We start from the raw sequence: 22,914 nt of genomic DNA on the forward strand, positions 1-22,914 counted from the left end.
TGGGTCAGGTGTTTCAAGCTTGCAGGTTTCAGGCTGTGGAGCTAAAAATTGCTATGTACGTGTTTGGGTTTTCACTGGACTGTGAGATTTGGGATCTTCTATCCCTGCAGGGTCCCACAGCTTGGGCTCTAGCCTTAGCCTGAACATTTACTCAGCAGTTATTCAGCTTTCAAGTCAGCTGACTTGGGCCTGACATGGGCTTTCTCTCCCCATGCAGCTATACCCTGAGGCCAGCTTTTGTCCACCACCATCAGTAGGAGGGGAATAAAACAAGCCGAGCACCCTGAAAAAGGTGGATGTACTGAAAGCGTTAAAACTGTTGTACAGAGAAATTAAATCCCCCAATATTTTTTTAAAGCCGCACTTTGCCTATGTGCTGAAAGTGAATAATTGGGTAATAGCTAGTATCCAAATAATTCTCTGGAACAACATGCTCACCAAGAACACAACCACAATGCTCAGTCAATACATATAATAGTTCAACATTCTCAACCTTCAAAGCATATTCTGATCAAAACCTCTATCTAGTCACACAGGGGCTGCGTCTAGACTGGCATGATTTTGCGGAAATACTTTCATGGAAAACTTTTCCGTTAAAAGTATTTCCGCAAAAGTGTGTCTAGATTGGCGTGGATGCTTTTGCGCAAAAAGTGCTTTTTGCAAAAGCATCTGTGGCAAGTCTAGACGTGATTTTGCGCAAGAAAGCCCCGATCACCATTTTAGCCATTGGGGCTTTTTTGCGCAAAACAGTTCTTCCCTGTCTACACTGTCCCTCTTGCGCAAGTATTCTTGCACAAGAGGGCTTTTTCCCGAGCAGGAGCGTGAAAGTATTTGCGCAAGAAGCACTGATTTTGTACATTACAAAGTCAGTGTTCTTGCGCAAATTCAAGCGGCCAGTGTAGACAGCTGGCAAGTTTTTGTGCAAAAGCACCTGCTTTTGTGCAAAATCTTGCCAGTCTAGACGCACCGACGGGGGAGTGATCTTTTCTAACTAAGGAATATACAAGCACAGCATTCTTAGCTGAGCACACAGCCTGCTATTTCCACCATTGAACTTCAAATGTGCAAATTGGCATTTACAAACTCTCAGGCTACGTCTAGACTGGCATGATTTTCCGGAAATGCTTTTAACGGAAAAGTTTTCCGTTAAAAGCATTTTCGGAAAAGAGCGTCTAGACTGGTACGGATGCTTTTCCGCAAAAGCACTTTTTGCGGAAAAGCGTCCGTGGCCAATCTAGACGCGCTTTTGTGCGAAAAAGCCCTGATCGCCATTTTCGTGATCGGGGCCTTTTTGTGCAAAACAAATCTCAGCTGTCTACACTGGCCCTTTTGCGCAAAAGGGACTTTTGCCCGAATGGGAGCAGCATAGGAAAGTAGGAAGTCTTACAGTAGGAAGTCAGTGTTCTTGCAGAAATTCAAGCGGCCAGTGTAGACAGCTGGCAAGTTTTTCCGGAAAAGCGGCTGATTTTCCGGAAAAACTGGCCAGTCTAGACACAGCCTCACTGCTTTGGGCAAGGGAATAACATGTGAAAAACCATCAGTATTTTGATTATTTGTCATGATCATATGTAAGCACTGAAAGAGGACTAATAAGTAATATATGGACAATTAAGTTTTGGGTTGTTAGGGTTTTTTTTTTTAAGTATTTTTCACCACAAATCTTTACATCCTTCAGTTAAAAACAAAGAAGAGTTGAGTACTAGGGCCAATTTTTCTCCCTAAACTTGTATATATGAAGTTAAGCATCTTATTTGGGTGCCTACACATAAAATTAGAGTGACTTTATTTTTGAAAGTGCTCAGAAAATCATGTCCTTAAAAGAAAAGTGACCATAACACGCATTATGACGACTAGGAAGAATCAGGCATTTCTAGTTTAGTTTGTCAACAACACGTTTCACTTTGAACCTCTCCATTCAGTCAAAAATAAGTCAACATTCCAAAAGTGATCTAGTGGAAAAGTAGAGCAGTGTCTGGAGAGGCAACTCACACTGTCCTGCAGGGTGCCATTACATCCAGGTTGAGCCAGCAAGAGTTTTACTATCTCTACATGTCCGTGTTCACTAGCACACATCAGGGCAGTGGAGCCCTCATCGTCTTGGATATTGACATCTGCCCCACAGGCCAGGAGAGCTTTCACCATGTCTATCCGTCCATGACTTACTGCTAGCATCAGAGCAGTTTGGCCGGCCTGCAAGGAAAATCACAGCCAAAGTAAGAACCAACCAAGGGTCAGGTAGGGTTGCCAGGTGTCTGGTTTGAACCAGAAAGTCCAGTATTTGAGCTTTCTGTTCGGGAAACAAATTGAGAAAATATCAATGAGAAAATATAAATGTCCAGTATTTTCTCAATAAGATGTAATGTAGATTGTGATGTAATGTCAAGTGTGTCTGGTATTTTTGTTGAAACCATCTGGCAACCCTAGGGCAGGCACCGCCTTTTACTATGATTGATAGTACCTATTTTTGAGGCCTCTAGCCACCACACATCCACAGGCTCACTGCCATCTGCAACTGCTGAAAGAAGTCAAAACTATCACCACATTCACTTTAGGAGACAAGCTGGGGTAACAGTATCTCACTTAAAGTAGAATGAACTATGAATTATACAGAGTTTGCAAACCTCTCCTAAAATTCAGTTTTATTTTTCCCCGCAGTGACGCCCTCTCCCCCATTATAAGATGGATGTTGAGAAACTTGAAAAAGGAAAATCTTATTTAAAGCTCAAATATTTTTCCATGGCTCCATTTTGTAAACAGGAACCAAAGCCATACACACAGATGTCAGGAGGCAGTGCCTGGCTGCGTGCAGTCAGTGCAAATTCTGAACTAATGGAAAGTCACACATCTGCTCTGCAGTTGCAATAAAGGCAACTTTATGTTCAATTTACAAAGCAAGCTAGTTTTGAATGGGAGCGGAGTGCGACAGTACTGACCTGACTGGCTTTAGCATTCACATCCCCACAGCCGAAGAGTTCTTCCACTATCCGCATGTCTTTCACCGCCTCCACAGCTGCAAGAGCCGCCAGCATGATGGGGGTATAGCCAGCCTTGTTCTGATGATTTACATTACACACATCTGCAGAGGAATGAGATGGTTACTTTGGAAAGCAGGAATCCAGAAAGCAGTCATTGTACTAATGAACTGAATCAAACGCTATTAGAACAGCCTAGTGAATCTGCAGTAGTTGCTCACACAATGAAAGCAATTCAAAGGGAAAAGGAGTTAAAAAAAATGGTGCACTTGAGCCAAAGGAATAAAAAAACCACCTCTTCTTCATTGCATGTGTGACATACGTGCCACAGAAAGGACACAAAGCCATTTATTTGTCACTGGTGTGGCAGTTACATCTTCAAAAATGACTGGAAATTTTACAAGAATATTACCTGCAATACCAGCCTCAGGTTGGAATTTGGCAACCCTAGGGGCAAGCACGGGCTATTGGGGAGAGCCTTTTAATTACTTTTAGGGAATCCTCATTCCAAAAATGACACAGTCAGTGAACATGGCTAATGAAACTCAAGACCAAAAGGTTTCCTCATAATACATTTTCCTTTAGCTGTTTATATTGGTGCTAAGTGTTTTAATTTTTGCACAAGCAACTCTGACACAATTAGAAAAGGCCTTCTGGGTTTCCAGCTCTAACAACTACTTGTCTGGGAACAAATACAGTAAGTCCTTTGAGGAAGTGTCAAGAACTAATTGAGCTGCTTTTTTTCTTCCAACCTAACACACCAGTCTGTTTTCTATTCCTTCAAGTCTCACAAATTCCAATGGGGCCAATACTCATTTACCATCCAGGAGCTTTTGAATGTTATTCATGTTTTAATTACAATTTAGAGGGCAAGAGAGGATGCATATAAGGTTTCCATAGGAGGTTAGAAGTTTCAGCTCCACTGCCAATTTACCAGTGTGTGTGTGTGTGTGGGGGGGAGGGTGTCACAAAAACGGCATTTGCAAAAGTGATGTGAGAAGAAAAATAAAGACAGGAAGGTGTGAGAAAATGTATGGATCCACCTCTTGGAGGAGTGGCAGTCAATTACACTAGCTATAACCGGCTATAGAGATCCAGGCTTACCAACATGCTGGCCCCACAAATACTAGTAGGGAATTAATCTGAAAGGATCAAAGGTTTTCAAAGGGCAGGAAAGATATGACCCTTTTTAAATGCTGCTCTGCAGCAGGTGACGTACACTACACCTTGTGGAAGTTCTAGCTGAAGTCATTGATTGATTTGCTTTTCCTTTCTTTATACCTAGGTTGGAGAGGATGGTCCTGGACTTTTTTTTTTCTATTGGAACAGCGGGGGTAGATTGCAAAAGGTTAAATGCCACTATGCGCTGGAGAGTAGCTACTGCACTCTGTACTTACCAGCTAGGATTTTGCACCTATGCACATACCTGACTTGGGAAATTCACTGTTTCATGTTTTAGTGACCATTCACATACAGTAGTTAAAGGAAGGGCTGTCCAAACGAACACTTACAAAGGAATTTCACTGTATTTAACCCTTTTAACTGGATGTCTGGCGCAAAAGTCCTTCTAACAGCATTAGCTCAGAATAGTTGGCATTTCCTATTCCAATTACCTTATTATTAATGCAACTCCACTGGCTATTGTGGACTAAAAAACAATTATTTCCAACACAGCAGCAGTGTATTCATGCTACCTTGACATATTCAGGGAGGTAAAAGAGAAAATTGTTTCCAACACAGTTGAGAGCTCACATCAGAACTCAGTCCTGCCACATTTTACTGTGCCTCTGACAGTGCCCACATTCTCCTGCAGTGACTCATTGCTCCCATCCGGCCTGTGTTCAAGCCAGCCTACAGCACTGAAAGTTTCAGAGAGGTGGCCGGTTAGTCTGTAACTGGAAAAACTTAATCTTTAAGATGCTAGACTGTTCATTGTTTTTTAACGAAACATGTAGATGGTACCATTTGTTTTGTTAGTCTTTAAGGTGCTGCTGGACTATTTGTTGTTTTTTAAGTTTTTCCAGCATTGAAACTGTTTGTTTTCCCGAGGAGGAAGTCTTGGAGCTGGGTGTGCTGCACTGTTACATTACATTCATCCTCTAGCTGGCACCTCCAGTTTTGTTTATAAGCAATCAATAGCACAGCACCTTTCTCCTGGGAACCTCAAATCACTTAAGTAGCATTAATCAAGCCTCTGCACTCTACTGAGGTACAGTAGGCAAATATTCTAGCTATTTTACAGGACAAGTTCTGCCTCACAGGAGGCATAGACCATGTGAGATGGGGTGGGGTGGGATGGAGATTACCCTTACACTATCCACATTCTGCCTGGGGCCTACTATAATTTACAGCAGTCTTACCTGGGCTGTCCACTGCCTAAACTGCAGCTCAAAGCAGATACGATGGCAACTCTCCCTCCTATCACTGCTTCCTTCCTCATGCCTCTTCCCTTACACTGGGCTGCAAAGGGGGGCAGCATGGGTTACATGTGGCAGTTCCATACTGCTCCTGAGCTAGATAAACTCTCTCCTGGCTGCTGCAGTACTATTACAGTCCCCATTTGCCATCAGGCCAGCATATAGGTGCTAAGGTGGTGGCCAGGTTCACCTCCTAAGTAAGTGGCTAGATTGGCCATTCAGCAAGTCCCTGGCAAAGTCTGGAATATAACCGATGAATGCAACACTGCCTTCCCTTCTGCAAATTAAGCAAAAACCATCACCTCCAAATCAAGACTGGAATCCCTACTTCCCAGTGAGGTTTCGGTGTGAAGCTGCAATGCACCGTTCTAGAATTAAAATTCTGGGAGAATTTTGCTGGAGGAAGCCCAACCCCAGAATTCTAGAACAGGATGTCACCTTGGAGGATTATCAAAAAACAAACAACAACAAAAGCCCCAACCCTCTCAAAACCAGCCAACCTACTTGCATCCAAAAGCAGCTTTACAATCTCAAAGTTAGAGTGTGACACACTGTAATGAAGAGCAGTGTTGCCATTCCCATCTGCCATGTTGATTATGTGTCTGAGGACAGTAGGGGACACATCTTCAAAAGCAGCTATGTAGTCTCCAACCATTGCAGGAACGGCTGACTTCTGACTCGATACACGAAACCACTCATGCTGGATGGTATTTAAACAAAATCTCTGCCAAAAACAAGACAAAAATGGTTTTCAGATGGACACACTATTTATAGTGTTTTTTGGCCTACAAACTGGCAGTTCAGGAAACCAAGACTTCTTTAGTCAGATGTGGGTAGACAAATTCAGATTGTTAATTTCCAGGAAGCTTGCAGTATTAAATTTGACAAATAACCGGCACCAGAATTCATAGGTAATAAGTATTGACTGCTAGGAGAAGGGCTTGGGACAGTAACTCTCTCCTTATATATTAGCCTTGTTTTAGGGAAGTGTCCCAGACTGACAGCAATGAAAACTGAAGTTTTTCAAGTGCACAGCTACAGTGCAAGCTTCCCTATGTTGCCTCACAGCAGGGCATCTTCATCCTAACCTGGAAAGACTCAGATATTTCTCCCTTCCCACCGTCTCCATTTTCTAGTTCTGGTTCCTCCCCAGAACTGCTCTCTTCAATGCAAAGCCTCAGAGGTAGGAAACCTACTCTTGTCAGGAAATTTGGGGACAATCATGGTGTTGCCCTTATGCTGCATTAATACTTGTTGGTGTTTCCTCTGGCACTTGTGTTGCAGAACTTGCGACAGAATCAGAGCCAGAGATTGTAAGCTTCTCAAAGGAAGGATAACGTCTTCCTTTAGTTCTTGTTTTTTTTTTACAAAAGCCATGGCATTATGCTTGACCACATACCCCCAATTTACACCCTAAAAGCTGTATGCAAGGTATAGCCCACAGGCTGCATCCACCCCATCAGAGCTTGTAATCCAGCGCTCAAGTTCCATGGTCCTTCAGCTGGAGCACTGGAGCAGGAACGGGGCCAGAGGCTTGCCCGACTTCAACTAGCCAGTGCTCTAGCCAGGAAGTGGGGTCGGTACTTGCCCCGCTCTGCCCGCCCAGTGCTCCCATTGGGGAGTAGGGGAGGGACTTACATTCATGGCCCACCATATGATTTCCATACTAGATGTTGCCCTGAACTTCTGAAGCCAAAAGTTTGTCCACCCCTGTAGTAAACTATTAGTATAGTCCCTTTTGTTCATATAACACTCAGCCTATTGGGAGCAATACCCAATAGAAACAAACCATTATTAATATAGAATGCTCTTTTGTGTTACAAACAGGAATCTTTTCTTACTTTAGAAAGTAGTGGACACCAACATTTTACCACTATGGTATTCTGTAAATATCAAACTGTGAATAAGGACCATGCTTTCAGCATGTGGCTGCCTACATTCAGGCATGTCATATTTAAATACAAGTGTCTTGCAGTTCCCATGTTTTAACCAGAACGCTCAATACCTTGGAAAAAAGATCAGACCACTTACTTAGGTGACTAACTTTGGATGCCCAAGTTTGAAGATTTTGCACAAGGTTCATTTCCAACTCAGATAAAGGGAACTAAAGCTGACTAGACTAGAATTCCCAACTACATGGAACCACTTATGCTTGTGAACAGTTTGAGCATGACAAATAAATGCACAAGTTAAAATTACGTTTGCTGGGCAAAAATAATCACCTAATTATCCCATTCTTGACACTTTCAACACTCACTAGGCTTGAAAGTTTGTTCTTTTTATGAAAAACTACCAGAACAGACAGGACTAATATTGAGATTAAAACTATACGTCACCCATACATTAGCCACAATGTCTGGTCCAAATCACAATTAGAAAGACATTGAGTTAGAGACCTTTGGACCGATTATCAGAGGTGCCTCACACCTGGAAATCAGGAGCTGTAGTGCTTCCCATCACTGGCAGTCAGGCATTTAATTATCGTGCCTCACACCTCCTCCAATTATAAAGTGGTAGTTGTAAGTACAAAACACAATTTTCCATTGCATTTATACCAATCTATGTCTATTCATCTTCAGAAAATGCTCAAATATACACAAAGATGATGGAAGTTATTTCCATATTTAACAAGTGATAATATTTCTTTAAGGAGATAATATTAGCACAGCAACCTCATTCTGCTTGTTTTCAGTATATGAAGAATATTTTCACAAGCGAAAAAGAAACAGCACGTACTTCTAGATTTGGAAAAAGGCAGAGCACATTCCACATCAGAACATACTCTGTACTTTGCCAGTCACATTAGCACAACCCTTTCTAAAATATAAATAGAATGCAGGAAGGCAATGAAACTACCCTATAATAAGTATTACTATTTTTATGCTCTTGTCCTTTGGATGCTGGCAGTCCCGACATGAATTAGTATGGATGAGTTGGTTGGCAAAAGTCTTCAGATGTGGGTCCTAAAGACAGTCTTTATTCTGACCAACTACAGGTTAAACCTCTCTAGTCCAGTACCTTCAGGACCTGATCAGTGCTGAATCAGAGAATTTGCTGAACCACATGAGATCAATATTGTCTACTGGACTATTAGAAGACATTAGGGGTCAATTAGAGCTAAATAACAGCATAGAACTCTGAGAACCAGGACTGGTGTCTGTAAACAAACTTTATGGAACCGTGGGAAACTTGGCAACACCCATGATAAGTGGACATTCGGCTAACTAAATCATGCTGGACCACGGATGTTGATGAACCAGAGTGTGTTGGACTAGAGAGGTTCAACCTGTATTTTGTTTACAGTCCTGAAAACAGAAAATCGCCTGACTTGTGCTAAAAGAGACGGAATAAGGGAGAAACATTCAGAGTAGTGACAACACTGGACTGGGCTTACCATATCTTTGCTGGCTAAAGCTTTGGGGTCATCTATGTTGCTTTTAAGTAGATTACATGCAGACAACATCTTTTCACTTAATTCGTATCTGTGGAGTGAAACCAAAATAAAAAGGCATTTGTAAATTAAGCCTCTTGATTGTAACTTTTTTTTTTTTTTTAAAAAAGGTAAAACATTTAAAAGGAGCAAATGGCTCTAACCCTGCCTCAACTGCTGAACGGTGGAATCCGTTCTGGTAGCAGTTTAAAGTGTGAAAAAAACAAGAGGCTGCACCATTGCTTTGACCAAAAAATAAAAAGTAAGTTTCCCAGATGTACCCAGCGGAATAATTAGTACAAATAAAGCTGATCATCGCTTATTTCAAAATAGTATGTCTACACTTCAGGGAAGCCTCAAAATAAGTCTCAGGCAGGCTCCCCTAATGCGGACATGCTATCTTGATTTAGAGTGCGAGGAAGCACGGGGGAGTAATTACTTAGAATGGCCCTGACGAGGAACTATTTTGAAATAGCAGCAGTGGAGTGTCCACACTACTGCTATTTCAAAATAGCAATTTTGGAAGAAGAGCTATTCCTCGTGGAATGAGGTTTACAGAAGTTGGAATAAGCTGTCCGTTATTTTAAATAACGTCAATTATTTCAAAATAACTGTGCTGTGTAGATGCACCCTTAGATGCACTTACCTTTCACATGAAATGCCAATTGCACTGTGTACTTTCAGAGGCAACTGTTACCAGCATTAAAAAAAAAAATAGAACTAATGGGTGAGAATCAGTGTAGGACCTGGCTCCTTCCCTTTTCTCATTACACCCCATATGCCAGGTTTACCCTTACTAATCCCTGTTCAACCAAATCCCTGTTACTTCTCTGTCACTGACGTTCTGCCCATCCCTCCCCATTGATGTGGGTCCCAAACTGCAATACATTCATTTTAAAATCAGAGGAAGAACTAAAAGATGTGGACATATCAATTGGGATGGAATAGGTTGCTGAGCATGCTGAACACATGCTGGTCTGTGGCAAATGGCCTGTATTTTTCCCCGGTATGAGAGATCAGCCACTAGTTCAAGGAATAATCTTTTATGAAGCACAAGGGACATCCATAGGAAAGTTGGAGGGCTAGTTTTCCAGATATACATTGCTTTTTTTCCCTAGCTTTGAAGCTTCATGTGAAATTAGAGGTTAAAAAAGAAAAATCGCATTTTGGTTACACCCCCGCAAACTTAGTGCATCCTTTGCTTATAGGATAGCACCTTGGGCTCTGACCTAGACAATCCCATCCATTCACCTTTCACCATCCCTTATTATGTATTCAAATCTAAATTCAAATGAAAGTTCCTTTCAGAATAGACCAGTCATTTATATTTTGTCTGTAAAATGTCACACCCGCCTAGAATGTTGTGTAAAACCTCCGCCCAGTCCAGTATAGTGTGGATTGTGGATGTAAGACATGTAACTTTTTGTACTGTAAGTCATGTAACTTTCAGTTATTATAAGTCATGTAAGTTTCAGTTATTGAGTCGTGTAATTTTCTGGTGTAAATCATGTAACACTTAAATTATTGTAAAGTCATGGAATGTTTTAAGTTCTGGAACTTCTTGTAAGATTTGTAACCTTGTTTGTAACTTGTACAACCTGTAAACTTTGTAAAATTCCATCATGCGACAAGGGAGTGTGTGGGTGTGTGTAAGTTGTGAGTGTGTGTGAGTGACAAGTGTGTGAATAGAGGAATGTCTGTGCTGGGTGGAAAGGAACCATGAGGCTATAGGTTTGGAGCTAGGAGCCAGGTGGGGTCTGATGTACTCTTTGCTTGCACATGAGTAAAACAGAAACTGGGGTGCAGCAAAGATGTGAAGAACTTAATATTCATGAAGAGAATGAGACTTAGGTGGGCCTCTCGGTGATGGACACAGAAAAAGAATTCTGTGTATGTGATGGGCAGCCCAGCTCAATAAAGAGAAGAAAGCACACAGACCACAGGTCATATGATCAGCTCCTTGGCCTGGATTGGTGACTGCAGGCAGAGACACCCGACCCTCAATGCATGGCCTCTTCTGTTACCTCTGTGCAACTCCTTGCTTGCGTACGTATGAATGTATGAGAGAGAGACAGGGAGAGAGAGGAGGCGTTCCATTCCCTTTTTGCTTGATTGAATAGCAGCATTAAATACATCAAAATAAATGCAACCCTGGGTTGGTCTCCAGTGAAATTAGGTAACAGAAGATTTTTTAAAAGTCGCAGCCTACACACATGTATATTAATAACCCTTACTTACTCATGCATAGCAATGGTGCATACTTGTTAGTTAGGAGCAGATAATTACATATTTGTTTTGCTATTAAGTTTTATCCCCCATTGAAATACCACAGCTGAATAAGTATCATCTAAAGGGCTTGTTTACACAGAACAGCAATGCAGCATAAGGGATTATGTGAATTCTGAAGCACAGTAATGTGCTGCTTACTAATGGGTCCGTGTAGACCCTGCTGGTGGACAGTAAAAGTTCCCGACTGTAGTTGAATGTAGAACTGTTTGAAACCACACTATGTTACAGTGCATTAGGGTACTTTTAGTGTACACTGCACAGATGAATTAATGAACAACATGTTAGTGCGCTTTAGAAATCAAAGCCCTCTGGGATACACAGGGCTTTTCTACACAAAGCAGCATATGGCCACATATTTTACACGTTAGGGCACCCTTAGCATTTTACATTTTTGCAAACCTTGTGCATGAAAGGGGTATTTTATCTTGGTTCAGATTTAAAACCCCTCTCTCTGTGCTTACCGACTGGTTATGTAGCAGGCAGCAAGCCATACTACAATACCATCTGCCACGTACGGAAAGGATACGTATTGCCTGTCCAGTGCTATCCTACCTAGCTCACCAGCAAGCCAACTTATTAAAGAGAAAGGTAGAAGTATGCTGCATAATGCCTGAGAGAAGCTTTAATTTACATGGGCTGAGGATTGGTCCACCTCACACGCCAAACTCCACTTATGCACATCCTGGCAGTTAAAATCAATCAAGACATTTCTGATGCCGGGCTGAAGTTCAATGCTTATATGGATGAGTGGTAAGTGTTCTGTTCTGACGCTCATCAGTTCAGACAGAGCCAGTTTGTTGACCTGCAGGGCATGGTGCAACATTCATTTGTTTGCTCAGGCTTTTCCCCTGATGAGGTGGTAAGGGAAGTGTTGTCCTTTTTTGTTTTTAAACATGAATGCCACTGGTTACCAGGGGATGCCTGCACTGACTATAAATAACCTAGATTTATGTATAAATTATTTAAAATTAGACACGGGGCCAAGTTATATACTATAGGAACATAGTCAATTAAAACCAAACAATAAAAGTGGCAAGAAACTATAGCCCTCTGTTCTTACGATCCACAGAGAATCTTTTTACCCTAACAATTCCTTTCTTTGGATCAGTGAAGATATGTTTTTAACAAGCATGTGCAGATCCATTTGGGAGAAGTTTAGTATTTACATATGATCCTGCTGAGTATAGTATTCAAAGAGTTGAATGAAGAAAAGTGAAGAACTTAGAAAAAGGCATACTCAAAACAAGCCTAAAATTACAGTTTTTAAATTATAGTGTCTATTGACCTACTGACACAGGAAGTGGGTAGCATGCCAGGAAGAGTTTGGTTTTGTGCCTTCCAAAACACAATAATTAGCAATGATGAGGATATACTACTGAAAATAAAACGGCCTGCTCTCCTGTCATATTGTATACGAAATGGAAATGTACTACACCTCTCTCTGATTTCAACCTCCTCGGGCTCACGCTCCTGAGCCTGCACCTCCTCGTCCACCCCAACACACCCAACATCTTCAGCATTAAGCACATGACATCCTTCTTCCATCTCCTGCAGGCTGTGCCTCTCCTCCTGGTGGGAATACTCATTGTCTTCACACTCATCATCTGACTCTGAGGAAGAACTCTCTTCTGAGCTCGAATCGTCACTGGATGTGGTTTCATACCTACACGACAATTGGAAGTTACAGACATATTCCATAACAGATTGCATTCAGTGACATTACAGATCTGATTAATGCCAGATTAAACTAACACTTCCACACACATATATTACTTTCCATTGCTATCCAAAGAACATCAAAGCCTTTTACATGTATTAATCAAATATCAAAACAACTTCCTGAAGGTAAAGATCATTCCCATTTTACATAGATGGGGGAATGCAGATGCAACGAAATTAAGTGGCTTGATAAAAGGTCCCATCATAAAGCCCCAGTTCAGGAAAGCAATTAAGCATGTGCTTAACTTTGATTACGTTAAATATATGCTCTCCTGAATTGGGGCCTTAGCTTATTGAAATGACCAGAAATAGTCATTCAGAAATTGTATCGCGGGTTGGTCTCATTGAATATAATTCTAATCATACACAGAAAAACTGAAATAATAGAAAAGTGTTAATAAAACCATTTTTCAATATCTCAAGAGAATGAGGAATCTGACTATTGATCATTAAAATCTTTGATATTCAAAAGTGAGGATAAAAACCTTCCAAAGATTTTTAGAATACTTAAGTGTTAATGCCTAAATAAATCTCTGCTAAATCTTTCTCTGACATTTTGAATATTGCAATCACATTGTCCCAATTGAGACTGTGCAAAGCAACTGGCAGGAAAAGAGAGAAACATCTCTTAACAGTAGAGAAATGCTTACATTCCCAAATATTACCTAAACTGCTCAAGTGAAAGACAAACTAGTCCTACTTAGAACTGAGTTTGTTGCCTTGAGCTTCTCCACTGCCATCCTTTTCCCTGCCAAGCTGATGTTATCTAAGACCAGAAGGAATCCCCTCCTTACTTTTTAATTTTGTTGCTATGATGATGGCTTTAGATTAAATAATATTGCTTTAAATTAAAAATATTGGGTGGGGGGGAACCTAGACCATGTTGAAGCTGATTCTAATGAATAACCTGATCTACCAAGTTTTTAAAGAACATATGTGAAGTTCAGTGATTGTACATACATACATTCTCACATCTATGGCAAAACTAACTCCAATGGGGTCAGAATTTCACCCAATATATACCATCATAAGTAATCCGTTAAAGTGTAGGTAAGATGTTCAAGCTTCACTTTTCTATACCTTTTTAAGGCTTTGACCACACACACACACACACACACACACACACACACACACACACACACACACACACTTCAGAAAGACAAGCAGCTATTTTAAAGTTCTCTTTTTAACTGATAATTTGATGCAACATTCTGAAATTGATAACATTTTAACATTGAAAGATTTTAAAATTCAAATGTGCTTTTCACTACCTATGTTTACTTTAGTCAACTTTACTTTGGGATCTCATGCAGATCGCACAATACTGCAATATCTTGATTTTCCATACTTTATTAAAACTTTAATAAAAATGGCTTGAAAAACAATTAAATTGAAATTAGAAATGTTCCCAGATGTTGTTGCCTGTTTGATATTAAGTTCTGTAAAAGCTTATGTAAATAAACAGATTTGGGACCAACTGTGACATAGTAGCTTCCATAAAAACAAAATGAAGCACAGCAATGAAAGGTTTTAGTAGGATCATCTCAGACAAATGTTTCATTTCTCTCCCCTCTCTTTCATTAGTCCCTTCAGGCTGGCATGTTCAAAATTCTGAGAAACTAGTTGCACGACTATGTGCATGTCTCTTGTTTCATTCTGGGAGAAAGAAGAAAAATGTTTTGATGAATTGAAAAAAGTCAGCTATTTTAAAAGACAGGGTTCCTCTTACCCTCCATTTATACCGACAAATTGCAGATTCTTCTTTGTACTGTTAAAATCCTTTTCCCCGTCCCTTTTCTTCATGATGGACTTCAGCGTACTTTCATTATTTGCACATACTGTTGGAGAAAGGGACAAATGCCTGTATCAGTACAAGTTTTCCATCTATGAGTGCACCTGCTTGTTTTAGATCATCTGAAAACAAACAGCTCTTTCAACTTTTAGATTTAAGGGGATTTGTCTCATTCCTTCTAAATATAGAGTCATTGGGACATTAAAGTTACAAACAAGCTATTGCTATGTGTGTGTGCAGGAAACACAAATGGAAGAAGCGACTAAGAAAAATCAGGTCCCAAAGCAGAAAACACAGATAAGGTTATCTAAGGGGGCATTTTAGTCGGTTTACTATCAACCCGGGAACAGATTCATTTTTACTGTTTTGTTGCTGGTGTCAGTTTTCTGAACATTGAAACTGGTGAATTTAGTCTGTCAAGAAAATCCTAATTCTTGATGTCAAATGACACGTACTTAGGTGACAACACTGAAGTTGCCAATTTGTTGAAACTAGGGCTGTCAAGCGATTAAAAAAATTAATCGCGATTAATTGTGCTGTTAAACAATAAGAATACAGCCCCCGCCGCTCCAACCCTGTGCCCTTGCCCTCCCCCCGAACCAGCCATCCCTTCAGCCCTCCTGCTCTAACCTAGTGCCCCTGCCTCCCCCAGAACCAGCAACCCCCCCGCCCTAACCCAGTGCACCCACTCCTCCCCCCAGAGCCAGGTACCCCCAGCACCTCTGCTCCAACCCAATGCCCTCACCGCTCTGGCAAAGCCAGGCACTCCCAGTCTCCCTGCTCTAATCCAATGGCCCACCCCTCCCACAGAACTGGGGACATAACCTAGCGGGGCGGAGGGTAACATGGTGACTCCGTGGGAGGAGCCAACCCCCCCATATCAGAACTGCCCTGGGTCTCACTGGAGCTGTCGCTGCCGAGGCCACGTGCTGGGGCACGTGCACAGAGCGGCTGTAAACAGTCTGGGTGCACGGCACCGAACACTCTATTTGACAGGCACGTGCCACAGCCCCCTCTCCCATCCCCTCTGCAGGGCAAAATCCTGGACATTTTTGCCATTTAAAAAAGCCAGCCGGATGGAGATTTAACAAGTGAAAACAAGGACTAGTCCGGGAAAAAATGGATGCATGGAAGCCCTAGATTAACGCGCGTTAATTTTTTTAATGCGTTAATTCTGCTTTGTGTTAATCGCAGGCGTTAACCTGCATTAATTGACAGCCCTAGTTGAACCCAGATGGCAATGCACAGGAAATATCTTTGACAAGACTCATTTGACCAAGGAGGGAGAAGAGGGTGAGATTTATTTAGACTGGTGAAGTTTCAATGAATACTTAAAATTTAACAAGTTACTTGTTAGTTTAAAGTTAAAGATACTACAATTACAAAATATCTATGTACCAGGTTTTAAAGGGTGGCAATGTTATGGCCTATTTTGATTTATAAGCCACATTAATCGCTTCTTAGATTTTGTCTGATAAGTCATTAACAAACTACACTCAACCATTTTACAATACACCATAACCTACCATTTAAAAATTCAATATTGACGAGACACGATAAAATTCACAGTGTCCCCTCCCCCTTTAACATCTGTATTCCTCCTACCTCCATAATTAGAAAGGCAGAGGCCATGTGATTTACTCCAGCTGTGTTTGGTATTCAAAGACAATCAGCATTAAAAGAGCTATGTCCCCATGGATAGTTACCATAGAGGCCAGAGGCAAGTTGGTCATCTGTTAGATTAAATGGAGGTATTGTATTGTTTTGAGAAGACAAGGATTTGGTTCCCTGCCCTCTTTCTACTGTGGCAATCATCTTCTGCTCCTGAATGGTCCCAGTTTCTTGTCCAGATTTCAAGGTCCGGGAGCTGGAAGTCAAGTGTGCACTAGCAAGTTGACCCTGTGGGATGTACTCCAGATTATCATCTGTCAGCAAAGAAGGTGGGCGGTATTAGTACTGACAAGTCACACCAAAATTACTGCTTAGTACCAGGAGAGGAATTCTCATGCTGCACCACTGAATCAATTATATGCTATACTGCTCAGTTATAAAAATCCACTAAAACAAAGAAGAGTATGACAATTTTCACAAGTTTAAAAATTAATCAGTTCTATGGATTTTTTTCCCTTTTTTCGGAGTACACAATGCAAAGAAAACTACTGAGATTCAGGCAGAAAAGGGCATCATCCAGGCTAGCGTTTCTGGGGCTTTGCATGCTTGTGCTGCTTTTTCATTCCATACATCCTGGGTTTACTCCATTCCTGATTCAATTTCTTACTTCCAGGATTTTTTCTCTCAGCCTGAGCTTCCGTCAGGTTGTGAGCCCTGTTCCCCAGTGGAAGCAACTACCAAGGCTATTCCTTTGCTAGGGCTCTCCGCATCATGCACTGGAGGATTTTTGCTCACTCTCATAGTCTCTCCAAGCTGTTCTGAAGCCTGGCCCTATGTGATTAGGATCCTATCTGAAAGTAATTTGTACAGGGAATGACATTGCCCATGTCAGAAATTCAGAAGTTAAATTTCCTTATTTGTCAGGATTCCAGCAATCCTGATAGTTCTAAACCTTCCCTAGGTATGTAGCTACTCCATCCTTTTTTCTACCAGCCAAGTTCATTTAAAGCATTTTTGAACAGTGCAATTAATAACCTTCATTTTAGGCTCTGCTGTGCTGATTCAAGTCAAATTACCGTGAAAGTCCAGAAGTTTAACTGGCCTAGAGAAAAGTATAAATAATGTGACTCCATTTCTCCTCGCAGGTTAATAGTGTTGTCCTTACAGTGTTATTTTTCTCTTCTATAAACTGGGACCTCTCGTACCCTTCTGCAGTCTAAACATGGAATCTAAGCTCATGATATGGAACTGGACGCATGGTACCACCAAAACTCGTTCTGTTGTTTTTTTTCTGCATACCCCCACTTAGGTAACCTATTCACCAATGCAAATTAGAGGATGTGTTTTTATTTATTCTAACACAGCCATCTCTTCACCAGAAAAGCTATTTATCAATTTCTTCTCCATTATAATTTTTTTTTGCCTTCAATAATTGTTAGGCCTTCAAAAATGTATCTAAAATGCACTAGTCCAAGGACTAAAGTATACCAATCGAGTGAAAAATATCTGTCCTTCCACTCACCCAAAGCGCATTTCCCCATGAAGCCTGTATTTATATGAGAAAGCAGCACTGTTTGTGACACTGCATTTAATATTACATAGTGTCAATGGACTTTCTATTAGTTTTAGAAAATATACCTGCCTACATCTTCCTTTCCTGTGTAGTGCTCTTTTTCATCTGTGATTTTCATAGGCGTCTGGTAGCTTAGTTGGGGGAAGGCTTTGCCTTCCTAAACCGCTGGGCATGGCTATGCCCATGGTCTAACCCCAGAACGCCCCCAGCACCCGCCCTCCCTGGGCTCCTGGCCTGGAAGGTTGGAACCACACAACTGCGCTGCGCACATGTGCCCCCTCACCCCACTTCCCCTCCCCAGTGCTCCAGGAAGGCTGAGGAGCTCTCGGCGCCCTGGTACTCCAGGGAGGCTGGGGTGCACTTGGCGCCCTGCCCCGCCTCTTCACCTCCCAGGGCCTCAGCAGAGGGGCAGGGCTGTAGGTGAGGCAGGGGGCCTGCCTACCCCAGTCCCAGCTGCACCAACCACCCATGGTGGTTTCACTCCAGTTTTTCTTTTCCTATATTAGCATATGATTGTACAGCCCCCTCTGGCATAAAGGGCCCCTAAGGGGCATAACAGGAGCCCAAATATCACTTTGTGGCAGTTTCTTCCCTTTTGTTTTTTGCTCACTCTCCTACCTCAGGATTTCTTTGTGGCTCTGAAGTGTCTGCGACTCTACCCTCTCAATCGCCCCCCGTTTTTAAGTCATGGAACTATCCGCAGATTAAAGAATATGGCACGGCTCCAGTTTGCACATAGTTCACACTTGGAAGAAAGCTTTGTAACCATAAGGACTAGAAAGTTGTATTTTATTTTTAATAAAAACTTGTATTCTGCAGAAGTTAACTGTGCTCTGCATCCTACTAAGTCTGGATGAGTGAATTTTTCAAGCCCACATTAATGCCAGTGAATAATAACCATGTACATTTGGGTGATAGTCTGGCTAAAATAGCAATCAAAGGAGAACAAAATGTTGGGTGAGGATCCAAACAATCTGATTGCCCCAGATATAGGGAACTAACCCTCCAGAAATGTTTTACACACATCAACTGAAAAGTTCTCCTTACAAACATCAAAACCAAACCCCTCTACATGAACACCATTCATATTCCAAATTTTCATTTTATGGCTTCAACAATTATTATTAACATAGGGCATTTCCTGATGTTCAGTGACTGGTTGGGTTAACATCACTTTTCATCAGCTCATTCTGATGATTTTACAAGGGGCCAGCAGGGAGGTCATTATTGCTTAAAGACACCCAGTTGTTTGGCTACCAAACTCTCTTCCCCTTAAAAACAACAAAAACTTTATCCAGCCCTTGGACTGAAAAAACAATCACACATCTCCCCTCATCCCACTACTCCGTAATAGTGAAAGTTCCAGTGTATGTGTAACAAATAGGATTTGAAATGACTCGGGTGTTTACATTAATTTCTAACGAGGTTGTTTTAGGAATAACCTTTTATTTGGGCAAGTGCTCCATGGACTCATAATGCACCACGAGTGATTAGTGAATGGTTTATGAGCTCCATAGAAAGTCAGAACTGTGTGTGAGAGAGGGCTGGTTACAACATATCAGAACACATTAGATCACTAACGGTCAGCTTTTCAGAAAGAATGTGCGAGGATACAGCACAAAGCCCCCATTTCTCCTTCTTCTAGTCCTCTCTTCTCTCAACCCCCATCTCTCTCCTCACTTCAGTGCTTGACAGGTGCTACAGGAGGGACTGTGAGAAAAGGGTCATTTTGAACAGTTTCGCCTGAATATACAGTAGCACTTCATCGTATTATGACTCTGCTACATGCTTTGCTGACCAGCAGGGCCAGGCCAGGCCAAGCCAAATGGAGAGGGGAATGGTGTTTATCATGAAACAGGAGAAGAATCAAGCTAAATGAGAAAATGCTTATCCACACCATCTGTATCTTGTGGCCTACAATTCCAAACTCAACTCAGATGCTGCAGTAGAATTGGGATCCATGGCACAGTAAGAAAACACGTGATTTTGGTCCCACGATGAGTGGGACTCAAGATGGGTGGTAGAGCTGTTGCAGGAAGTTTGCTGATCCTAGTTCGAGACAGCGGGGGCAGGATGTGGGTGGCTTGTTTTCTCTTATTCACAAAGTGCTCAACTCCAAATGTTGGGAAAATTTGCTTCCAGGAGACTATGATGCCAGGTCCACGGCTTTTTTGCATGCCTTTTCTTCAGCCCCTAGAGCTAAGGGCTGCGTGGAAAATTTGAGGATGGAGCAGCACATTTCCTCCATTTCCAGAATTTCTCTCCTCCCCTCCTATCAAACAAAACCAAACCATCTCTGATACAAAGAAACCTAAAAGTCTTACCCTGCATATCTCATAGGTGATGTTATTTGGGGCATGGGCAGCTAGAAGAGTCTTGGTCAACCTCCAGCACTTTCAAAGGATGACTATGAAAGCATCTGAGAGTGAGCGGGTGAAAATGAATTTTCAGGGATCACCCAGAATATGCATGCAAGTTTCCAGCCTCTGCATAAAATAAATATGTAGGTACATATTTAAGTATGTTTGGTCCTGCTGTGAGGGCAGGGGACTGGACTCGGAGACTTCTCAATTCTAGTATTCTATGATTGAATGCACATTTTCTAAGGAGAACTGTTTCAATGCTCACTTGACAATAATACCAGACTTCTTCCAAGCATAAGCAACAGTGAGCATTACATATTATTACTACTGGAAGTATTTGAGATCTGTCACCAGGCAAGTCCTGAAGGCAGCCAGCCTATACGCTGTAGACATGGTCAGAAGAGGGTAATCTGATGTCACTCGAAGTAACTGGGAAACCAAAGGAAGGAGATGTTCATAGTAGGGCTGGGTAGCCTGAGGTTCCAGATTCAAAAGAGAAGAATGGTTGTTTCTGCCAACTGTCAGCCCAACACGAGAAAGGAATTAATCAAATTACTATACACTCTTCCTTCCCTCAGGCTGGTGGCAGCTCTCAATGTCTACATGCTATACTCTTCAAATCCTTAGAGCCAGCGCTCGCGCCATCAGATAACAGCTCTAACAAAGACAGAGAATCAAGCCAGACTTCAGGACAGAAATTCTTGCTTAAAAACGTCAATGGATAGAAAATCCATTTGAAAGAACTTAACCCTAAACTACTGTCACTTATGAAATTACTGTACCTCTAATTCCAATGGTAATACGTTAGCCAGTTTCTTAGGAGCATAAGTTAGAATGGTGAATGGAAGTGCTTTTGCCTAGAAAGTACTCGCGTGTTACAGAAAGTACTCTTTCTGGAGTTTCCAAATGGGAACTCACTTGTGACACAGACTTGTTTAGTTGATAACACTGTAAAGGGAAAACTATTGGTATTCCTGTGCCAATGAGTGACGAGGGAGACTCTATAATTCATATGTTGGGTTCTATATTTATTGGCTGTCAGTGAGTTACATGGCAAACATGCCAAGTTTATTTATGCCTCCCCTCCAAACTACTAGCTTTTTAAACTCAACCTAGGATCTGAGAATCAAGCTGGATTCTTTCTGCTTTGCATATTATCACCAATAATACAGGTTCTACAGATCAAATAATGGCATAGTGACACATCACAGCCTATAATGGGTTTGCACAAGTATAGCTGATTGGAACTTGGTGAACAATTCTATTGTTGATGCTCAAGTAAGAATACAACCCAGCTGACCTCACAGCAAAGGCTAATTAGCATAGTAACTTTAATCTCTTTTAAGAGTAAACATGTACTTTAAGAGGTTATTAATTATATCTCTCATGCCAGAGCACTGGAGGAACTTCCATGATTTCATTATCACCTCGTGAATATATGGGAGATACAGTTTAACTTCACAAGACTAATTGTTGTATTATTTTTAAAAACTTTTAGACCAAGCCCACTTCCAGATAAGAATCATACCAATTAATGAGACTGGTACACAGAAATTAGAGGACAATGCAGGTCCCTTGAAATGAAGAAGGTGGAGCATTAAATAATGGTTTGCAGCTTATCGGCTTATCTATGAAGGACTTTCTTCCTAAAAAGGGGGGGGGGGAGGGGAATCAGGTTAAAGTCACTATTAATTTTGCTGATGAATGTCAACTCAAAGTATCACATTATACTATGTGCATGGCAAAAAAAGGTCATTGCAAAGCTCTCTCTTCTCTGGTTAGGTTGAAGCTTTACTGTAGCTAAACAGAACCTGTATTTTCTTGGAAAACAGAAACCCACACATATTAGATATTTATAACTCTGTCCGTTACCATGGGAGCTGACCTGTAAGTAAGTTCATTGCTCTGAACATCATGTGTCAGGGTGAAGTGAGGAAAATGAAGGATTTACTAAATTCACTCTAATAGACAGTACTACTCAGCAAGTTCAGACACTGTATAAAATCAATGATTTCTTTAGAATTTTTTTTTAAATCACACTTTTTTGGATCAAATGCTAAAGATAGTTTTAATGTAGATATATTATAGCTCAAAGATATCTAAACATGTAATAGGGATTATATATTTTAACATACAGGATCTTTATGTTGATAAACTTTTTTATTTCTTACTTCTTTCCTCCTTTTGGACTATTCTTGAATTCTCATGTTTGAGCAAAAAAATATATATATTAATTGTTACTGTCATAGTTTTTGATGCAGTTGTGATAAAAAAAATAAAGAGCTGAAATAGGCAAATTTTCCTTTTACAATTTCACCTTTAAAGTACTACTGAGTGTCAGTGAATGCAATGAGTAATACTATATGAGCACTATGGTAATAATAGTTAGATAACTGCATTGACTTATTTTATTTAGGAGAATCCATCCTCAACATATAGGATTGTGAAGACTATCCACTTTCAAGATCACCCTCATTTTCTATAGTTTTAGGGTTATCTGCCAATGATAGGGGTTCAGTTACATCATGTATGTCATATAGCCACAGTATATCAATTGTAGCAAAAAAGGGAAAAAATCTCCATAATCCAGAAACCACCATAGATAAATGTGTGATAACCAGTAGATTACAAAAAGAGGTAATTGATGAAAAAATTGCCCAGTTTGTTTATGCGAAAAGCTCTCCTTTCTGTATGATTGAGAACCCACACTTATTTAACATGGTTCAGTCATTAAGACCAGGATACAAG

The 22,914-nt window shown here is 41.1% G+C and overlaps 1 protein-coding gene and 1 long non-coding RNA gene across 6 annotated transcripts in view; one reads left to right on the forward strand and one right to left on the reverse strand.

The window, feature by feature from the left end:
- Nucleotides 1-2,791, forward strand: part of LOC142829833 (uncharacterized) — a 29,936-nt gene extending 27,145 nt beyond the window's left edge. The window contains exon 3 of the long non-coding RNA XR_012904661.2: nt 2,656-2,791. This is a non-coding gene — a long non-coding RNA (uncharacterized LOC142829833). The remainder of the gene's footprint in view (nt 1-2,655) is intronic.
- Nucleotides 1-22,914, reverse strand: part of KANK1 (KN motif and ankyrin repeat domains 1) — a 173,591-nt gene that overhangs the window by 5,556 nt on the left and 145,121 nt on the right. For all 5 annotated transcript variants that reach the window (XM_006137863.3, XM_006137860.3, XM_006137862.3 and 2 more), the window contains 7 exons: nt 16,326-16,544; nt 14,557-14,665; nt 12,544-12,771; nt 8,784-8,871; nt 5,894-6,113; nt 2,934-3,076; nt 1,990-2,190 (listed from right to left, as the gene is read on the reverse strand). In XM_006137863.3, coding sequence (XP_006137925.3) covers nt 1,990-2,190; nt 2,934-3,076; nt 5,894-6,113; nt 8,784-8,871; nt 12,544-12,771; nt 14,557-14,665; nt 16,326-16,544 — 1,208 coding nt within the window. The remainder of the gene's footprint in view (nt 1-1,989; nt 2,191-2,933; nt 3,077-5,893; nt 6,114-8,783; nt 8,872-12,543; nt 12,772-14,556; nt 14,666-16,325; nt 16,545-22,914) is intronic.

The sequence above is a fragment of the Pelodiscus sinensis genome, chromosome 6 (assembly GCF_052426305.1).
Source record: "Pelodiscus sinensis isolate ZL-2025 chromosome 6, ASM5242630v1, whole genome shotgun sequence".
NCBI classification, from domain to species: domain Eukaryota; kingdom Metazoa; phylum Chordata; order Testudines; family Trionychidae; genus Pelodiscus; species Pelodiscus sinensis.